General features: G+C 61.2%; 7 protein-coding genes across 7 annotated transcripts; 1 reads left to right on the top strand and 6 right to left on the bottom strand.

Moving 5' to 3' along the window:
* Positions 1 to 104: 104 nt before the first annotated feature.
* Positions 105 to 2,209, bottom strand: BDV59DRAFT_208300 (BCS1 and AAA domain-containing protein). Its single transcript, XM_073695179.1, has one exon. It carries the CDS (start codon positions 1,951 to 1,953, stop codon positions 187 to 189), a length of 1,767 nt encoding a protein of 588 aa, XP_073547338.1. The 5' UTR covers positions 1,954 to 2,209; the 3' UTR covers positions 105 to 186.
* A 256-nt stretch (positions 2,210 to 2,465) lies between these two features.
* BDV59DRAFT_202693 (alkaline phosphatase family protein) lies at positions 2,466 to 4,684 on the bottom strand (the record flags this gene model as incomplete). The annotated part of the gene is made up of 3 exons (XM_073694103.1): positions 2,466 to 2,839; positions 2,892 to 4,155; positions 4,208 to 4,684. 3 exons carry the CDS (start codon positions 4,682 to 4,684, stop codon positions 2,466 to 2,468), a joined length of 2,115 nt encoding a protein of 704 aa, XP_073547337.1.
* A 1,281-nt stretch (positions 4,685 to 5,965) lies between these two features.
* Positions 5,966 to 6,955, top strand: BDV59DRAFT_202692 (uncharacterized protein; the record flags this gene model as incomplete). The annotated part of the gene is made up of 1 exon (XM_073694102.1): positions 5,966 to 6,955. One exon carries the CDS (start codon positions 5,966 to 5,968, stop codon positions 6,953 to 6,955), a length of 990 nt encoding a protein of 329 aa, XP_073547336.1.
* On the bottom strand, positions 6,875 to 8,186 carry BDV59DRAFT_180188 (MscL family protein). The gene is made up of 4 exons (XM_073690020.1): positions 7,843 to 8,186; positions 7,584 to 7,784; positions 7,386 to 7,530; positions 6,875 to 7,313 (listed from the first exon to the last, which is right to left on the bottom strand). The coding sequence occupies exons 1-4, from the start codon at positions 7,977 to 7,979 to the stop codon at positions 7,254 to 7,256; spliced, it is 543 nt and encodes a 180-aa protein (XP_073547335.1). The 5' UTR covers positions 7,980 to 8,186; the 3' UTR covers positions 6,875 to 7,253.
* BDV59DRAFT_43565 (uncharacterized protein) lies at positions 8,083 to 12,048 on the bottom strand. The gene has a single exon (XM_073696383.1). It carries the CDS (start codon positions 11,594 to 11,596, stop codon positions 8,165 to 8,167), a length of 3,432 nt encoding a protein of 1,143 aa, XP_073547334.1. The 5' UTR covers positions 11,597 to 12,048; the 3' UTR covers positions 8,083 to 8,164.
* Positions 12,049 to 12,410: 362 nt separating this feature from the next.
* On the bottom strand, positions 12,411 to 14,428 carry BDV59DRAFT_180183 (putative HLH transcription factor (Hpa3)). The gene is made up of 4 exons (XM_073690019.1): positions 13,942 to 14,428; positions 13,161 to 13,871; positions 12,858 to 13,097; positions 12,411 to 12,805 (listed from the first exon to the last, which is right to left on the bottom strand). The coding sequence occupies exons 1-4, from the start codon at positions 14,141 to 14,143 to the stop codon at positions 12,501 to 12,503; spliced, it is 1,458 nt and encodes a 485-aa protein (XP_073547333.1). The 5' UTR covers positions 14,144 to 14,428; the 3' UTR covers positions 12,411 to 12,500.
* Positions 14,429 to 14,879: 451 nt separating this feature from the next.
* On the bottom strand, positions 14,880 to 17,369 carry BDV59DRAFT_43545 (oxidative DNA demethylase). The gene is made up of 2 exons (XM_073696382.1): positions 17,064 to 17,369; positions 14,880 to 17,017 (listed from the first exon to the last, which is right to left on the bottom strand). The coding sequence occupies exons 1-2, from the start codon at positions 17,225 to 17,227 to the stop codon at positions 15,286 to 15,288; spliced, it is 1,896 nt and encodes a 631-aa protein (XP_073547332.1). The 5' UTR covers positions 17,228 to 17,369; the 3' UTR covers positions 14,880 to 15,285.
* Between the last annotated feature and the right edge of the window lie 46 nt (positions 17,370 to 17,415).

The raw sequence follows: 17,415 nt of genomic DNA, 5'->3' as shown, positions 1-17,415 counted from the left end.
TTCCTAATGTCCTTTTAGCAGGGAATAATCTTGTGGGCCGGGAGCGATCACCGGTAGATTGGAATGCAGATCATATAGACAGACAAGACGTTAGCAGAGAAGAACAAGAACTCCATGGAATTAACATTAGCTTCGTTGCGTACAGATGAAGTCGGGTATATCTCGTATCTAAGTCTATCATGCACATCATTTCTTCTCCTTCGACCCGTCCGTGTCGCTGGATGAATCCCCCTTCTCGCGTTTCGCCCGCGTGTCTGCCACCCACTTCACCACCTCGTTGACCGCACCCTCCGGGTCCGTCTTGTGATACAGCAGATAGCCCTGGATCTCGGCCGGGCTGAACTCCCCCGCGGGCACCAGCTCGGCAAACTCCCCCGCGAGCTTCTCGATCTGCTCCGGCGACAGCCGCTGCCACGGCGCCGACGGCACCTTGCGGATCTTCTTCTGGTCCGCCGGCGAAGGCCCGCTGCGCAACGGCCGCGTACGCACGTCGCCCTCCAGCGTCGAGTAGATGCCCAGGAACAGCTGCTTCGTGTCTTCCTTGTCCGCGCAGCAGAACTTGATCGACATGTCGACGCGGCCGGGGCGGAGGAGCGCCGCGTCCAGCTTCTCTGGGTGGTTGGTCGTCATAACGAGGATGCGCCCTTCGCTGGCGGCCACGCCGTCAATGACGTTGAGCAGGCCCGACAGCGAGATGCCCTGCTTGGTATTGTTGTTGTTGCTGTTGTTGTTCGGGTCGGACGAGTCGTTGTTATTGTTGCCGTTGTTCGCGCCGTTGTTGCTGCCACCGCCGGATTTCTCGACCTTGTCCGTCGAACCGTTGCTATCCTTCGCCTCGTCGCCGGACGGGTCGCGCTTGTGCGTGACGCCCGCGCAGTCGACGTCCTCCAGGAGCACGATGCACCGCCGCGGCAGGTCCTGGAAGAGCGCCATGAGGTCGTCCTCGTCGAGGTTCTTCGAGCTGAGATTCAGCAGGTACAGCGCCACGCCCAGCAGCCCCGCCGTCGCGAAGCAGAGACTCGTCTTGCCCGTGCCCGGCGGCCCGTGCAGGAGGTAGCCGCGGCGGTAGGGGATCCCCCGGTTGGAATACCAGCGGCGGGTGCGCGGATGGAGGTACTCCTTGATGTCGGCCACGAAGGCTTTCTTCTGGGCTTGGTCGAGCACGACGGTGGACAGCGGGCGCGGGGCACGCGACATGCAGCGCACCCAGTCCGGGTAGCTGCCGTGTTTCTGGCCGCGGTAGATGACGGTGCTGTCGCGGTCGCGGGCGACGTAGGTGCGCTGGGCCTCCTCCAGCAGCTGCTTGAGGATGGTGGGGTCGCGGCCGAAGCAGGAGAGGTACAGCCGCTCGGGGCTCATGAGCCGCATCCACGACGAGCCGTTGCTGTTCTTGTCGTCGCGCTCACGGATGAAGGCGAGGAGGCGTCCGCGGTACCAGAAATAGTGCGTGCCCTCGGCCGGGGTGAACCGCAGCCGCTTGAACTTGTCGCGGGTTTTGGCCTTGGCCCAGTAGTCGTCGAAGGCAAGGGCGTTGCCCTGCTCATCATATTCGTCGTCGGAGTTGAGTGGGTTGACCTCGTCCTCTTCGTCATCGTAGAAGAAGGTGCGGAAGGTGCTGGCGGTTTTGGTGCTGGCGACGAATTGCGTAGTCCGCGTGGTGAACGGCTGCTGCGTTAGCCAGTACATGAGGTAGTTGTAGATCTCGTCGTCGAGCCGGATCTCGGCGGTCGACACGCAGTAGTCTTTGACCAGGTATTGGAAGCGATAGATGGTGTATCGCGAGGACGCGATCAGCACGATCGCGGTGAAGATGTACGGGATGTACTGGGAGAGGTCGATATGCAAGTAGGAGATGAGAAAATGGGAGAGAAGAGAATAGCCCGGGATGAGGGTGTCCAGAAGGGCCGTATCGGACGGGGTGAAGGACGTCGATGCTGTCGTGTTGTTCGCCATGATGGAGGAGAGGATCCCAATGTGAGATGCCCGTGGGAGAGAAGCAAGCCCGGTGGCGTTCGAGCAGATCTTATAGAGACGATTGCAACATGGATGGTCCCTCAAGCTTTCTAGGATCAAACGACATTGTTTGGGCCGGGCCTCGCATCGGCATAGGATCACAAGCGCCAGTGGAGAAGCCTAGAACCTCCAGTAGTGAAGCCAACCAAAGCAAACCGGACAGGAGGAATGACAAGAGAGCCTCACGGGTTACACGATCGATGACTGTGCTGGAGGTTGAGTCATCTTCGAGGCCTTTAACAGAGTACAAGATGTGGGCTCTCAGGTGCAGCAGATTGTCAGCCTTGACGCAGCCGCTTCTGCCTGATGGCTGGCCAAACAGGATTTCATGCAGCAAAGTGTGCGGAGAAAACTTGGGTATCAATATGCTATCCGCTATCAAAACGCCAAAAAAAAAGGACATGATCGGTTATTAGGTATATATGCCACTGTGCAAGTCGCTCAGCTGGACTTCACAAAAAATTATCCTTTACCGTCTCAAAAGCATCGGTTGCCCAATCCTTGAAGTCATTTAGTTTGCCCCAAAGCGTGCCCCACCAGGTTGGGCCCGGTTCATCCTCACTTTCAGGCCTATCCGCAGGCGGCGGCGGAGATCCTTCGCTGGGGGGAGGGGACTTGGGTGCGGGCGTGAGAGAGCTGGTCGGGCTGAGGTTTATAGTGGTGCTACTGGTAGCGCTGACGGGGGGATCCGCGGGAGCCTCAACGCTAGGAGCGTCTTCATCCGAATGGAGACCCACGGGCCTCAGTGGCAGACGCAAGGTGCCGTTATTTGGGTGCGGGGTAATTCCTAGGGAGTCACAGATGATGTTATAGACATTGGTGTTTTCTAAAGACGTCAGCATGAAATTCCCATGTCGATGCGAGGCAGCATCACTTACGGAACACATCCACCCGGCTGTTAGGCTGATGCGGGAACGCAGGCCCCCGGGCAACGAAAATGGCGCGCATGAGGGGATGCTCGTGATCGTACCCATGAACGCCGCGAGGATGGTAGGCTTCCCCGCTTACCAAGGCTTCCTGTGCATCGAAATCAGGCCGTTCGACAATCACCCAGCCAGTCTTGGGGATCACCCACAGCGGGGCGATGCGGTCGTTGTTTGAGAAATGGTAGCGTTCGGGCATGGTCTCGCGAGTATACACTTCCACTGCGTGAGAGTAATTCTCGGCGAGAGCCTCTAACTGGACTTTGAGAGCGTCGACGTCTTCGGGTCGTCTAGGACGGATTCCTCGGAGGGGCCATCCATCAATGCGTTCGACCAGGTCCATGTCAATCAGATCATCTAGCTGGACCACTCGTTCGGTGGACGTCGTGGCCATACCGTGATCAGAGACGATGACAATATTGACGATATCGGTGAGGTTCCGGTCGTGCAGACCAGAAAATAGATCAGCCAGCATGTTGTCCACCTCCGCGATGGTGCTTCGGATTTCCGTGCTATTAGGGCCATATTTATGACCGTCTGAATCCACGTTGGGAACGTATGCGGCAATGAGCTGTGGTCGCTCAGGGACAACAAGCGACTCATCCTCCAATCCACGCATATCCAGAAATTCCAGCACCCGATCGACCTTTCGCGAGAGAATTTCCGACCCATTATAAGCGTCGTAGTATGTAGGGTCAACACCCATGATATGGGCCTCGGAGCCGGGCCACATGTGTATGGCGGAGACAACACCCCGGTTTTCAGCAGTCATCCAGAGGGGCTCCGCGTCCCACCATTTGGGTTGCATATTTCCCGAGGGGAGGGTGTTGTGGAACTCTTCCTGGAAGTTGGGGTCCCAGAACGTGTTTCCCACAATCCCATGGCTTTCCGGGTACAGTCCAGTCACGAGAGTGTAGTGATTGGGGAAGGTGACGCTGGGAAAGCTGGGAAGCATGTATTGGGGCGAAATGCCGCTGGTAATGAATTCGTTGAGAGTCGGCGTAAGTCCACGATCAAGGAAATCGGCGCGAAAGCCGTCGAGTGAGATTAGGATAGTAGTCGGAGGGAAAAGCGCGGAACCGTTCGAGAGGAGAGGCTTGAGGGAGTGAGAGGTTCGGAACTTGGAGGATGCTTTGTATGCGCCGAGCAGACATATCAGGAATAGGACGAAGATTGAGACGAATATGAGGGCGAGTTTGAGCCGTGAGACACGCTGCTGCTGTGGGGATCAGTTAATGATCAAGTATCTCCACGCTCCCGGGATATCTTACCGGAGCAGACTCGTAGCTCCGCTTCTCCCGAGCACGCAGGTCCAAATCCGACGACGAAGAGCTGAGAAGGGAGCTCTCATCCTCTCGGTGACCTTCCTCCATCTCTTCCATCTCAAACATCACGTCTGACGACTCCTGCAGCTTTCCTTGGCGGCCTCGACGGGCATCCCTCCTTTCCCTCCTTCGCCGCCGTCTCTCCTGCTTTCCGATCCGGACCGAGCTGCGATTTGGACTGAATAACCGGCGGATCTCATGCGTCGGGCCCCCTCTTGTGAGGAGCTTCTCGGTCTCCTCCTCATCGTCTAGGACTGTGCGATCGTGTTCTGCTAATTCTAGGGTGGTGCGAGATTTGCGGAGAAATTCGTCGTCTTCCGAATCAGAGTCCTGCTCCGAGGGGGACCGCAGGGATTCAGCATCTTCATCGTAATCCCCGGGCGATAGAAGAGACTGACTCGGGGTCGAGCGTCGTGCAGACATGGTTAGGGTTGGGTTGCGGACTGGAGTAGTTGAAGTTCAAGCTACATTATCAACGATGTGCACGTGATTGCTTAGTCAAGATGCCTTACTTCTCTACGCAGTACGCCATATTCAGCTTCAACCGGACTGATTGATCGGACACTCCCATATACAGTATTCTAATCAGACAGTCGTGGACTCTGCTGATCCGTCATGTCCGCCGTGGGCTCGCCAAGACTGGTAGATGTGCATGCACCAATATCATCAGCCTCGACTATCCATACTCAGTATTCACGATAGTCTCCGGTGTCGTCAAAATAACAAGTCCACGTCCATGGAATGAAAGGCTGTCCGTTTGCCACTGGGCCCGTGATTTGCCCGATGTAACGGCACCGAATACCGAATTCCAAGTGCCAGCATCCACATCGGGAGCCACAATCCCATTCTCTGGGATGCGGAGGGAAACCCCCCCGGTATGGAAGGATTTCGTCGATGCTACCTTTCGTCAACGGCGTTTGCCATATACCGCCGCAGCGGTTGCGAGGAACTCACCGCCATCCACATGTTCGAGGAGCAAAATACGCCCAGGCGTGGTGGCTGTCAGACTGCTGTCCGCTTAAGCCGTCAGAGATCTTTCCCCTTGCTGCAACTATCTCGGGATCTCGATACGCTTTGGCAGCGTTTCTGCACCAATACGCATGGACCATTGCAGAATACGCGAGACGCATTCCGATGTTTTCATCCTCCCAGTTCCGATCAATGCCCCGTGTGTTTCACAGAGATGAACGTGGGCCAGCCGACGCAGTCTGGGAGCTCCTGTGGGTCAGAATCTCAGTAGACAGTGCTGACCAGCCCGAGGCTGTGGAATGGATCGTCACCCCTTGCATTACGTTGCTGGCCCTGCGTTCGGCCGGCGCTTCTGAAGGCGTCGACTCACGTGACCCGCAATGCCCTTTGCGGCCTCCATCGCAACAAACAAACTTTCAAAGTTGACAATTGCCCGAATGCAGTATCACGATATGGAGAAGTGACGAGGGTTTCCCCAGCTCAGGCAGACCGCTTCCAGCCATGGCGCTCCGTGCACGCGAGGACGAGAGCGAAGTCGTCGTCCGGATCGTGACTGGACGATAGCTTCGACAAACGTATAAGTATCCCATGGAATTCATGGCTGATTCGGCTCGTCATTCCTCTACGCCTCTCTTCTTCGCATATCTCTCAAGACATTGACCGAGACGCGGCCCTCTCTTGTGCCAAAGCTACACATCAACTTTATCCAAACCTTCCGTACCACCAGCCACCACCATGCGTTACTCTACTTCTGTTATGACGGCTTTGGCCCTGTCGGGCGCTGCTCACGCGGCCGTGCCTCACAAGCGTGGTGACAACACCGTCACCATCAGTAGTGACTGTGAGGAGACTCCTACCCCGACCCCGGCCGTCGTCTCCTCCACCGAGTGTGACGAGGAGATCACCACCACCATCACCAGCACTATTTGCGAGGAGGAGAAATGCGAGGAGACCACCATGCCCGCTCCTCCTACCAGCACCCAGACCGCGACCAGCACGGTCTGTGAGGAGTGCGAGGAGACCCCTGCTCCGTCTCCCGCCCCTGCGACGACGGAGACTCCTGCGCCTGCTCCGGCCCCCTCCACTTCCACCCAGACCGCCACCGAGACGGTCTGCGACGAGGAGTGCCAGCAGACCGCTGCTCCTGCTCCTGCTCCTGCTCCGGAGACCGAGACTCCCGCTCCGGCCCCTGCCCCGGCCTCCAGCGCTCCTGCTGAGCAGTCTCCCGCTCCGGCCCCTGCCCCGGCCCCGGCCTCCAGCGCCCCCGCCGAGCAGTCTCCCGCTCCGGCTCCAGCTCCGGCCTCCAGCGCCCCCGCTGAGCAGTCTCCTGCTCCAGCCCCTGCCCCCGCCCCGGCCTCCAGCGCCCCGGCGGAGCAGCCCTCTGCGGCCCCTGCCCCCGCTCCCCAGTCTAGCGCGCCCGCCGCGCAGCCTTCGAAGGTGACCAGCGTGCCGGTGATCCCGGCGCCGGCGTCCAGCGCGCCCGCGGCCTCCAGCCCGGCGCCGTCGTCCCAGCCGGCCTCCAGCTCGGCGCACGTGTCGTCGACGAAGGTGAAGAGCACCATGTCGTCGGCGACGAGCACAAGCACCAACGAGGGCGGCAACGAGGGCGGCGCGGCGCCCCCGGCTCACACCAGCGCCGCCGCCGCCAACCCAGGCTCGACGCTGTACGTGCCTGGCGTCGGCATGATGGGCAGCATTGCCCTTGGCCTGATGGTGCTGGCTTAGACAGTCGGCAGTCGGCCACGAGGCTTGCCTTCTTCTCTTTTACTGTATCTCTATTTGGTTGTTTGTCTTGGTCTCTGGTTCTGCCGGGAAAAGGGTATAGTTCAGTTAAGGTGAATTCGGTACATGTCTTTCGTTTCTGCTTCCCGGTGCCATGGGAAGTATCAGTATACTATCCCGGACGCACGGCGTTCGGTTGTTCAGTCGCTCGCTAGATCTAGAACGAACTAATATTAATGTTTTCACGTTTCCCATTATACTCTCTCTATCCATCCGACGTAGGAAGATAGCCATCTGCCGTCTACAGCTGCGGATCCTCGCGGCCATCCTGCCAGCTCGAACAAAACGTGCACCGCTGTGCCTGGCCCGGGTTAGCGTCCGTGTACCCTCGGACACTACCACTTATCGTATCATTCGAAAAAGAGATACATACCTGCTCGCTAATAAACTTCTTACAGTACCGACAATGCACCGTCGGCTTGATGATGGTGTCATGCGAGATGTACATATACAGCTGCGCCACGGCATACAAGGTCCCACTGATGCCGATAAAGCTCAGCACCGTCTCGAGAAACACCCTACCGGTCTGTTAGCCTGCCGAGAGGGAAGCAGAGTAGAAAAAAAAATATACCCATACGCCAACACCAGGGCGCCGTCATCGCGCGCCTGCGTCAACGTGTTGTACCCCTCGCCGTCGACATAGCGCGGGCCGGCCATCAGCACGGCGAACTTCTGGTCCATGTTCCGGTTGAGGAACGGGAGCAGCGAGACGATCGGGAGGACGATGTCGGAGACGAACGAGCTGACGACCTTGGTGAAGGATTGGGCGATGCTACGGACGGCCTGCGTTACTGACACAAGTCCGAAAAGGAGGGCGGGCGTCGACGTACATCAGGCCCAGGGCGACTTCGAGGACGTTGTCGCGCGCGGCGAAGTTGATGAAGCCGGCCCAGGCGCGGCGGACGTGCGACTGCGCGCCGTGGCCGAGCCGGAGGAGCGAGATGGTGTGGTCGGTTAGTTGGGGCATTATCGAGGCGGACTATATACATATAATACGGTACGGATCTCGGGTGTATGTCTACCTACGAGGATGGATGGGTTCGTGGGTGGAGGCGAGTATAAAGAGGGGGTATCATGTGCTGCTGCGGCAGCGGCGGCGGCGTTGTAGATCATCTGATAACATGAATGCATATAAGATCGACAGACACGATACTAAACCACTCCGATCCAATTCCCCCATTGGCACTCACACCCGCCGGTTCCCCCGTCGACGCCTCCCCATCCGGCCGCCGCGTTGACATCATCGCCCTCGGTGAGGTTGAAGATGCCCGGCGCCGCGTTGATCAGCTCGCCGCCGAACCCGCGGTCCTCGATCTGCAGCTTCTTCTCCGTCGCGTTGACCCGCTGCGCCGTCTCCATCCCGTAGCAGTACACCATCTTCTCCTTGGCCGTGCCGCCGTGGCGATCCAGCGTGATCGTCACCGGGTACGGGAACGACCCGGGCCGCTCAAAGTCCGTCGCGGACGACGACGACGACGAGGAGGAGGAGTTCGACCCCGTCTGCGCACTCGACCCCAGCAGCGCCATCCCCCGCGCCGCCGGCCGCGTCCAGATCTGAACGAGGAACCGCGTCTGCGCCCACGTGCAGCGGACCTGGGCGTTGGCCTCGCTGGGCCCGCCGCTGGCGTCGCTGGCCGACTCGTCCTTGGTGCCGCCGTCCAGCGGCGCGCGCGACTCCAGGAAGATCGACCGGTCGAAGTACGTGTAGAAGCCATAGTGTTCGGAGTCGAGACCGCGGTTGTAGAGGCGCACGGGCTGGGATGTTGGCAGCGGGTACAGGGTCGCAGCGGCGGCGGTGCCGTCGGAGGCCAGCGCTGGGCTGGGGATGAGGGAGCCGATGTCCGGGAAGTTGGTGGTGCTGTCGGCACGGCGGGCTAGGCGGGACGACGACGGCTGCACGGGCGACAGCATCGTCATGTAGAACGGGGTCACCTCGCCGGCGTAGGGGACGGCGTTGGCGTCGGTGGTGTTGCCCAGGAAGGCCTGCTCGGCCAGGTCGGGCGGGGCGGGCGAGGCGTTGAAGAGGTCGTCGGCGCGAGCGGCGAGCGTCGTGCTGTTGGGATAGGTGCCGTTGCGGAAGCGGATCTCGACGCGGAAGTTGGGCTGGGTCGCGGCGTAGGGCTTGTTCGCGGCCTGCTGCTCCTGCGGCAGGGCGCAGCTCCACAGCGTCGACGGCGTGATGCAGCCGGAGTTCTGTACCTTGGCCTCGGGGCCCGCGATGGTCGCGATCCCCGTGGGCATGGGCGGGTAGCCCGTGAGGTTGAGCCATTGCGACTCGACGGGGGTGTTGTCGCCGCGTCGCGTGAGCAGGATGGCCAGGACCACCGCCACGATCACAATCGCCAGGAAGAACGACGCGATGGCGACATACCACCGTCGTCGCAGGCGGCCCTCCCGGCCGGGTCGTCCAAAGCAGCCCTTGTTGCTGAGACATGCCCTCCCCCGCCACAGGCCGCCGGCCCGCCGGCCGAGCCTGTCTTCCTTCTCCAGCCGCCGTCTGCGGGTCTCGATCCGGTCTCGTTCGGCGGCGGGGGGTGTCATGGCGTCTTGGGTGATGGGGAATGGGACCATGCGAGGCGGCAGTGGCTGCTGCTCGTATGTGTAGGCAGGCGCGGGACCCGGGCCAGGGTCAGGACCAGCATGGATGTCGTCCAGCGGGATTGACCCGCCCTGTTCTGTCGCTCGTTGCAGTCCCGGCGACGTGGGAAGGCCAGCGGCGTGAGGCGGCGGAGGGTAGCCCGGCGGTTGGACGACGAGGTAATGAGGGACTGCGCGCTCCGTCGCGGGGGCCGGCGCAGACGGAGCTGGTGCGGACTGGACGTACACCTGGGCCCCTGGCGGAGCGCCATTGGGAAGTATAAACGGGATGGGGGGTTGTTTTGCTGGTTCGGTCTGTACGGGGGCACCTTTGGCGTCCTCTGGACTTCTGCTTCTTCCGTGGTTATCACTGTCTCTCGAAGCCGGAGGGCTCTGCGGGGATGCTCGCGTCCTCTCGTCCGCCACAGGAGACGCCGATGGCCTCGCATCCGCGATATCTCTATCACCGTCAGCGGACCGGGACGCATCATCCACATCCACCAGGATCCCCCGAGTCCCTTGGGCAGCCGCCGCCTCCGGCACTGGCACCCCAGACACCGACACAGCATGGACGTCCTTCTCCTTCGGCGTGATGGAGCAGACATGGTTGACACACTCAAAATACGGCGTCCCGCTGAACAGCTCGTGCGCACAAGCCTGATAGTACTCCGCCGCACAGCCCTGGATCGTCTTCCCGAAGCCAAACGACATCGGCCCTCGCTCGCCCGGACTCCCCGGCTCCGCCAGACCGGCCTTCTCGTCCGCGAACGGGTTGGTCTGGACCTGGTGCCAGCTCGCAACGTCGCCGCGCGCCCCCGTCGTCTCGGGCGTGTCCGGCGAGAAGCACGACACCTCCTTCTCCCACCACTCATCGGTCCGGCCCGATCGCGAGGCGGTTTGGGGGGTTGTGGGCGTCCGGCCGGCGGTCTTCCGGCTGGAGAGGGTGTTGGAGCGGTCCAGCAACGGCGAGAGGAGGTAGGTCCACCAGCCCTGCGAGACGGGGCGGTTGGCGTCGGAGACGGCGCTGAAACGCGCGCGCGCGCCGACCGCGCTGAGCCGGTCAAACGCCCGTTGGGCACTCTCGCTCGAATACGACCGGCTCCGCGTGGCAGGCCGCCAGCCGTCGTCTTCCTCGAAGACCGTCCCCGTCGAGTACGCGCGCAGCTTGCGGGTGGAGAGGGTGGACTGGCGGGGGGGCGTGTCGGGCTTGGATGCGGCGGCGTGCTGCGCGGGGATGGCTGGCACCGGCGGGATGGCGCCCTGGCCGGGCTCGCGCGCCGGGGAGGGTTGGGAGTAGATGCTGGAGGTGGCGCGCGGGTGGTGGTGGATCTGGCTGAAGTCGGGCCAGAAGGGATCGTCGCGGGCTGGGGTGACGATGATGGAGGGCGTGAGGGGCGGGGGCGTGCGCTGGCTGCTTGCGCTATCGCCGGGCTTGTCGGCGTCCTGCGACGGGGCGGTGTCGTCGTCGTCGCGCGGCATGCTGAAGCCGATCATGATGGGACGGTCTGACGGGGAGAGCTCGTCCCGGTATTTGTTGCGTCGGGGGGAGAGCTTGGCTTTCACGTCGAACCAGGACGCGTGCTTCGTGGTGGTGGCCTCGTCGTCGGGCAGGCGCTGGAACCCGTGCGAGGGGCCTTTCTTCAGAATGCCCTTGAGCGTCTGCGCGGACCGCTCTTTCTCGCGGACCTGGGAGAGCACCTTGAGATCGTTGAGATCCACGAACGGCGCATCAGCCCGGGGGGGTGGTGGTGGTGGTGGTGCACGGATTGGACGGGAGAAGTCGGTGACCAGGTTCAGACCGACGGGTTTCTCGGAGGGTTTCTGGGGGGGTATACCCTCTTGCGTGGTCATCTTCGCTAGGAACTGAAAGGGACGGGTCCGCTCCAGGTCGCGGTCGTCGTCGGTGGATTCAGGACTGGGCACTTCTTCGGTGATGGGCGAGGAGAAGGGAAAGTTGGGCCCTGGTGGAATCCGCAGTTGGTCGTGCGGATTCTGCGGTGGTGACATTATTGATTAACTGGTAGGGAAGTTAGTAGTGAAGTATACGAGAAGTTGGGGGATTACCGGACGTATGATCAAGACATGCCAGACATAAAGAGACGAAACAAAGGATGAAACTCCCCCCGATGGATTCTATTAATCTGCAGACGACAACAAATGCGAAGGAATGAAATGGTCGATGGAGAGAAAGAGAGAGAGAGAGGTCGAGAACGAGAAGACGGGGAGACGCCTGGTTATTATTAGATCTGAGCCCAAGCTCAAACAGCTCCCAGACCCCAGCTGCGCTATTGGCCCCGGCCGACGTGCAGAAGCAAGCTCGTTTCCGTCCAGGGCTCTGGCCGGCTGGATTGGTCGATGCGAGCGGTGATGCGAGACGGGAGGAGGCTGTAAGCGCCGGGGTGGATGCGTGGAGGGCGGCGCTTAACGGGCTGGACGTGGATTAGCCGGATGGAAATGGTTCGGACTCAGATAGATGGATGCGAGAAAATGAGATCATATTGTTCGTCAATAACCGGCAATCAGGGATATCAATTCAAAGACACCGGTGGGCAGCAGGGTTGCTTTTTGGTACAGACAATCGCGTTCGCCGATGAAGACACCAAGAGAGTAAACACAAGTCCCGGATCCAAATCCATCTCCAATGCAAGAAAACCAAGTCGTGATGCAGGATGTATCGAGGGAAATAGGAGACGCACAAAAGAGACGCGGACACCAACTAGAGAGAGAATATACCACCCGTCGTAGACCAATATCATAACAGAAACCAAATCCGAACCAAATCCCATCCGTGGCCTGGTATACGAGGCGAGAAAAAAAAAAAAGCCCAAGAAAAATCAAGAAGAAAGACTGTCGCTCAAAAGGAGACACTCAGACAACCGACCCGTGCGATCGAAAGTCCATTCGCGGACGTCTATCGGCGGTCGTCGGTATATTGGACCCCCTGCATCGGGGCGACCGATCCATTCATTAGGGGGGGCAGGGTCCGCGGCTGGTCTTGCGGCAGGCCGGAGCCATAGTTGGCGAACAGGTGGCCGTGCGGCTGGCCGTTGGCGGCGATGGAAGGATGATGCTCGAACATGGAGGCCGGTCGCGAGGGGCCATTGGACGGACCCTGGTTCATCTGGGCCTTCATCTCTTCGAGTTCACTGCGGAGGAGGTCGTTTTCACGACGGGTACTCGCGAGGAGCTTCTCCAGTTGGCTGATGTATTCGATTGCTGTCGACGGTTAGTGCGGGTGCGGGAGCGAGCCGCGCGGGGCGAGAGGTACCTCGTGTCAGGGTTTCCCATTTGCTGGACTTGTTGTTTTGATTCTGCGGCAGGCGCACGCGCAAGGCCTCGAAGCAATCCTTCATCTCGCTGCGGCGCTTGCGCTCGGCCAGTTTGTGGGTGACGCGGAGTTCCGGGGTCCTGCTGTAGGGGGTACTGCCGCCGTGGGGATCGGATTCGCCGATGAGGCCGCGGACCTGCTTGTGCTGCAACGAGTGATGATGGACATTTTGGGGGAGTTCTAGAGAAGGAGGGGGTCAGCGGGGGGCGGTCCATTCCGGGAGAGCGGGGGCAAGGGGCGTACCGTGCTGGCCCCGGGGCAAGCGGTCGGAGTAAATGCTGCTGGCGAGCGATTCGGCGGCGCTCCCCTTGCGCGAAAAGGGATGGGGGGACTTTTCGGTGGTGGAGGAGAGCGAGTTGGAGCGGGCGACGTCGGGGTCGGGGAAGGCATAGGCCAGACCGGCGGTCGGCGCCTCCGCGTTGTAGATTTCGGACCGCGGGTTGTTGGAGATGGCGGGGGCGGTGCGACCCGCGGCAAAGCCGCGATGCTCGCCGGCGCGAGGGCCGAGAGGGGAGAGCGGCTGGCCGGAGGAATATCGCGGGCCGCGATAGGAGGCGTTGGAGTCGACGGGAATGCCCCGTTCCCGCTGGAGCCCGGAGACGAGGGAGGTTTGGGAGGCATTGGTGCTATGATAGGGGGACGCCGGGTTGATGGCGAGGGAGCTGATCCCCTGGTTCATGCGACTGTCGATGCTGCTCCGACGCGACTCGGCGGGTTCGGCGATGCTCCCTCGTTGCGAGGCCGCATCGTAGTTCTGATTGAGGGCGGGCAAGCCGGGGGCCGGCGGCTGGGAGGAGGGGAAATTGGGCGAGGGCTGCGCCCCGGCGGAGGAGGGCGTGTTGGTGGTGGAGTGATCGGTCGAGACCCGGTTGGGGGACGGTTGCGAGGAGGTGAGAAAGGAGAGGGACGGGTAGTTGCCAGTGCCATTGGTTGCTGTTGAGTAGGTGGAGGATCCTCCCAAGCACGGTCAGTCTGGTGATCTGGGGGAGCCGCTCGATGGGGAGGAGAGCGCATGGAGACTTACTGGTGCTCTGGGGCATGGACCAGTTGCCCGAGTCCCGTTCAATGGTGTTGAGCGAGGCATTTCCGGGAGATTTGTCCGCGGGTGGATTGTTGGAGATGGCCGTGAGGGTGGAAATGGAGGGCAGGGTTTGCGAGGAGGAGACCGAGGGCGTATGGGGGGCGGAGGAGGAGGGCTCCCAGGGGCGATGGGAGATGGCCTCCATGGCGAGACGACGGAGAGAGACGAGAGCGGAGGGTGAGAGGAGATGGGTGTAGGAGAGGAGGAGAGAGAGAGAGAAGGAGAGAGCGGAGTGTAGGAGTGGAGGAGTGTAAGGGGGAGAGAAGTTCGACAGAGAAGGTAGACGTCTGAGAAGTCACAGGTCACCGTCCGTCCCTAGGAGGGAGCTCGGTACAGAGCACGTCCAACTGCCACAGGTCCGAAAGAATGTCCGGGAGCACGAGGTGGCACGAGAGACTGGGGGGGGGAGGATCTGATGCTTCGGATCTCGATTTTATTTTGGTCTTTAGGTCTTGGTCGGTTCGATTCTCTGCGTTTGATTACATCACGAGTGTTTCACGTGGCATACCGTACGGTACGGTATTGTCGGTCTGGAGGGCCTTCGACCCCGTACCGTACCGTCCTGACTCTACCGAGAGAGTATAGGATCCTCTAATTAGATAGATACATCATGGAATAAATACCAGAGACAATCGAACCGATCTTCTCTGAATTCGAGCAAATCCTATGTCGAACAGAATAGGATATACCATACTCCTCCCCCTCCCATCCCTTGCTCGTGGCGATACCACCAGGTCGTGCTGATTCCTTCTCTCCCTCATCCTGGCTCCTTACCGCGTACATCGTGTCACCCATTTTTCAGTCCCCTAGTTCCATGCCGTGGCGTTCACCATCGTCCATGGCGTTCCCCGTTCCCCCCTCCCCCCCTGGAGGATCCCCCCCCGGTTCCCCCCCAGCGGTGTGACCCTCAGGCTTCTCATCGCCGTCCGGCCTGCATGTGTTCGTGCTGCCATCCGGGACCAGACGATCTAGACAGGCAGCGGGTGACACTGGCCGCCGGGACAAACAACCTGGTGTGTCCTTCAGTATCCGCCGTACGGTATGGACGGTAATGGGTGGACACGGGCTCACCACGTGGTGGGCAACCTTGCAGCTCTAGTGTGCTTAGCGGGAGTCGCGTGGATGAATCTATTGCTCCTCGACGAAGATCATCAACGTGGCGGTGTTTCTAGAATGCCGGGATTTAGGCAGCGACTTTCTCGTCATGCCTTTTTGGGAGGATCCATCGTACTAGAGGACTATCAGAGTAGGAGCCGTAGGCGTACCGTAGGTACTCCTACGGTACGGCTACTCGTCGTCTGCAAACTCCACCCCCATCGCCCCCGTCACATCCCACCGATCCCCCTGCGCCGCCGCGCTCACATACTTCACAAACTTCAACGTCCCCCGATCCCGCAGCACAATACTCATCCGGTTCCATCCCGCCGCCGTGCTAAACAGAATCCCGTCGTCCTCGTCCGCCCCCGCGGACCGGTAGATCGCCGCGTCGCCCTCGTCTTCCTCGTCGCCGGCCATGTAGATCTCGTAGCCTCCCACCGCCGGCTCCTCGCGGTCCGGGCTCGCGGGAGCCGGTTGCTGCGCCTCGTCCCCATCCGCCTCGTCGTCCTCACCAGCCGCCTCCCCTTCCTTCTCCCACCCCCCGGTCGGCGTCAGACACAGGGTAAACTCCAACCGCGGCTCCTCGCCATCGTAACCACTGGCCAACGTATAGTCCTGCCCGCGACGGAACCGCCGCGCCAGGAAGTCATACGACGAGATGCGGTCCGCGCCCGTCACCAGGGCCAGCCACTTGCGGAACGCCGCCGACGGGAACACCGTGTGCAGGAGCTCCTCGAGGGGCGAGGGCGACGACTCGCTCGGCGGCGGCGGCGGCGTCCCCGCCGAATGCTGCCGGTACAGGTACCGCTGCTTGTGCGGCGGCCGCGCGACCGTCCAGCCCGTCTGGGCGAGGATGTCCTCCGACGAGGCCGGCAGGCCGGCCTGCTCCTGCGCCTCGATGTGGGCGCGCACGCGCGCGGCAAACTTCTCCGACAGGAACTGCTCCAGGTTGAGCGACGACTCGTTGGCGAACGTGTCGGACATTTCCTCCGCGATGTCCGGCGTGAGGTACGACGGCGCGATGTACTGGATCAGAAAGTTGAGGTCCGCCTCGGTGAATTCCATGCCGCCGCCGCCGTCCTCGGCGGGCGGCTCCTCCGCCTTGGCCTTGCCTTTGCCCTGGCCGGGGTCGGCGTCCGTGTGGTCGACGGGCGCGGCGCACTCCACGGGCGCCGGCTGCGGGAGGTCGTAGATGTCGCCGCGGCCCTGCAGCTGGGCCAGACTGCTGCGCTCCGCAAGCTTCTCCTCCAGCCCCGGCTCGTAGCCGTCCTCGCCCGGCTGCGGGATGTGGAACCAGCCGCTGATGGCCATGCGGACGCGCTTCGGCGAGCGGTCGTCCCCCGGGCACGGGTGGTACACCTCCTCGACGTCGTGGAAGCTCTCGCCGGGCTGCACGGTGAAGAAGGCCAGCTGGTTGAAGGCGGGCGGGATGGAGAGGGCGTAGTCCGGGCTGGGGATGGTGACGTCGTCGCCGCGCGCGTCCTTCTTGGTGGTGGTGGGGTAGAGCCGCAGGGCGCCGCCCCAGTCGGCCTGCCAGGGGGTGTCCGGGTCGGTCAGGTAGAGGATGTAGCTGACGCGACGGCTGCCGATGACGTCGTCGTGGCAGAGCAGGTGGCAGCCCTCGTTGTAGATGTTGATCGCCATGTCGGTCTTGCGGCCGCTCAGCTTGCCCGAGTTGGTCACCCCGGAGATGTACTCGCGGAACCGGGCCGAGTACATGGCGTCCCGGAGCTTCAACAGGGACGGCAGTTTCGACAGCGAGTCGTCATCGAGGCCGTCGAGGTTGGCGAGGTCGCCCGACTGGAAGATCTTGTAGATGTCCGTTTCCTTCTCGGTGAAGTCCAGATGGGCCTGGATCTCCTCCCGGACGGATCGCAGCAGGGAGGGTTCAATCAGGGGACAGATGACGCCGTGTTTGTACCTAGGGAATTAGAATCGCCGGGTTCCAGCTGGGGCGAGGGACATACGGAGCGGATTGGGCGTATTCCGTGGTATACTTCTGCTGTTCGGCGGCGTCGAACAGGCCCGGACGAAAGCGGGCTTCGGCTTCCTCGCCGGAGAGGGCGCGCTTCTTGGAGTCAGGCTGACCATTGGCGGTGGGGATATCCCCGGAAGCCGTCTTGCGCTTCATCTTGAGGGACGAGGGCGGATGCGTTGGGAGGTGGACGGAGAGAGGGAGAGGAAGAGGAAGAGAATCTTTTTAGGCGGTGAGAAACTGCCGATCATGCCATCTCCTATGTAGTACCAGAGTATGTATAGACATGAGATATATATTAGTATTCATTGATATATCTATGGCTATATCGATATTAATATTTA

Source organism: Aspergillus ambiguus (genome assembly GCF_047715705.1).
Source record: "Aspergillus ambiguus strain CBS 117.58 unplaced genomic scaffold BDV59scaffold_19, whole genome shotgun sequence".
NCBI lineage: Eukaryota > Fungi > Ascomycota > Eurotiomycetes > Eurotiales > Aspergillaceae > Aspergillus > Aspergillus ambiguus.
Note: the sequence above shows the minus strand (reverse complement) of the source record. Positions and strands in the feature narration are given on the sequence as shown.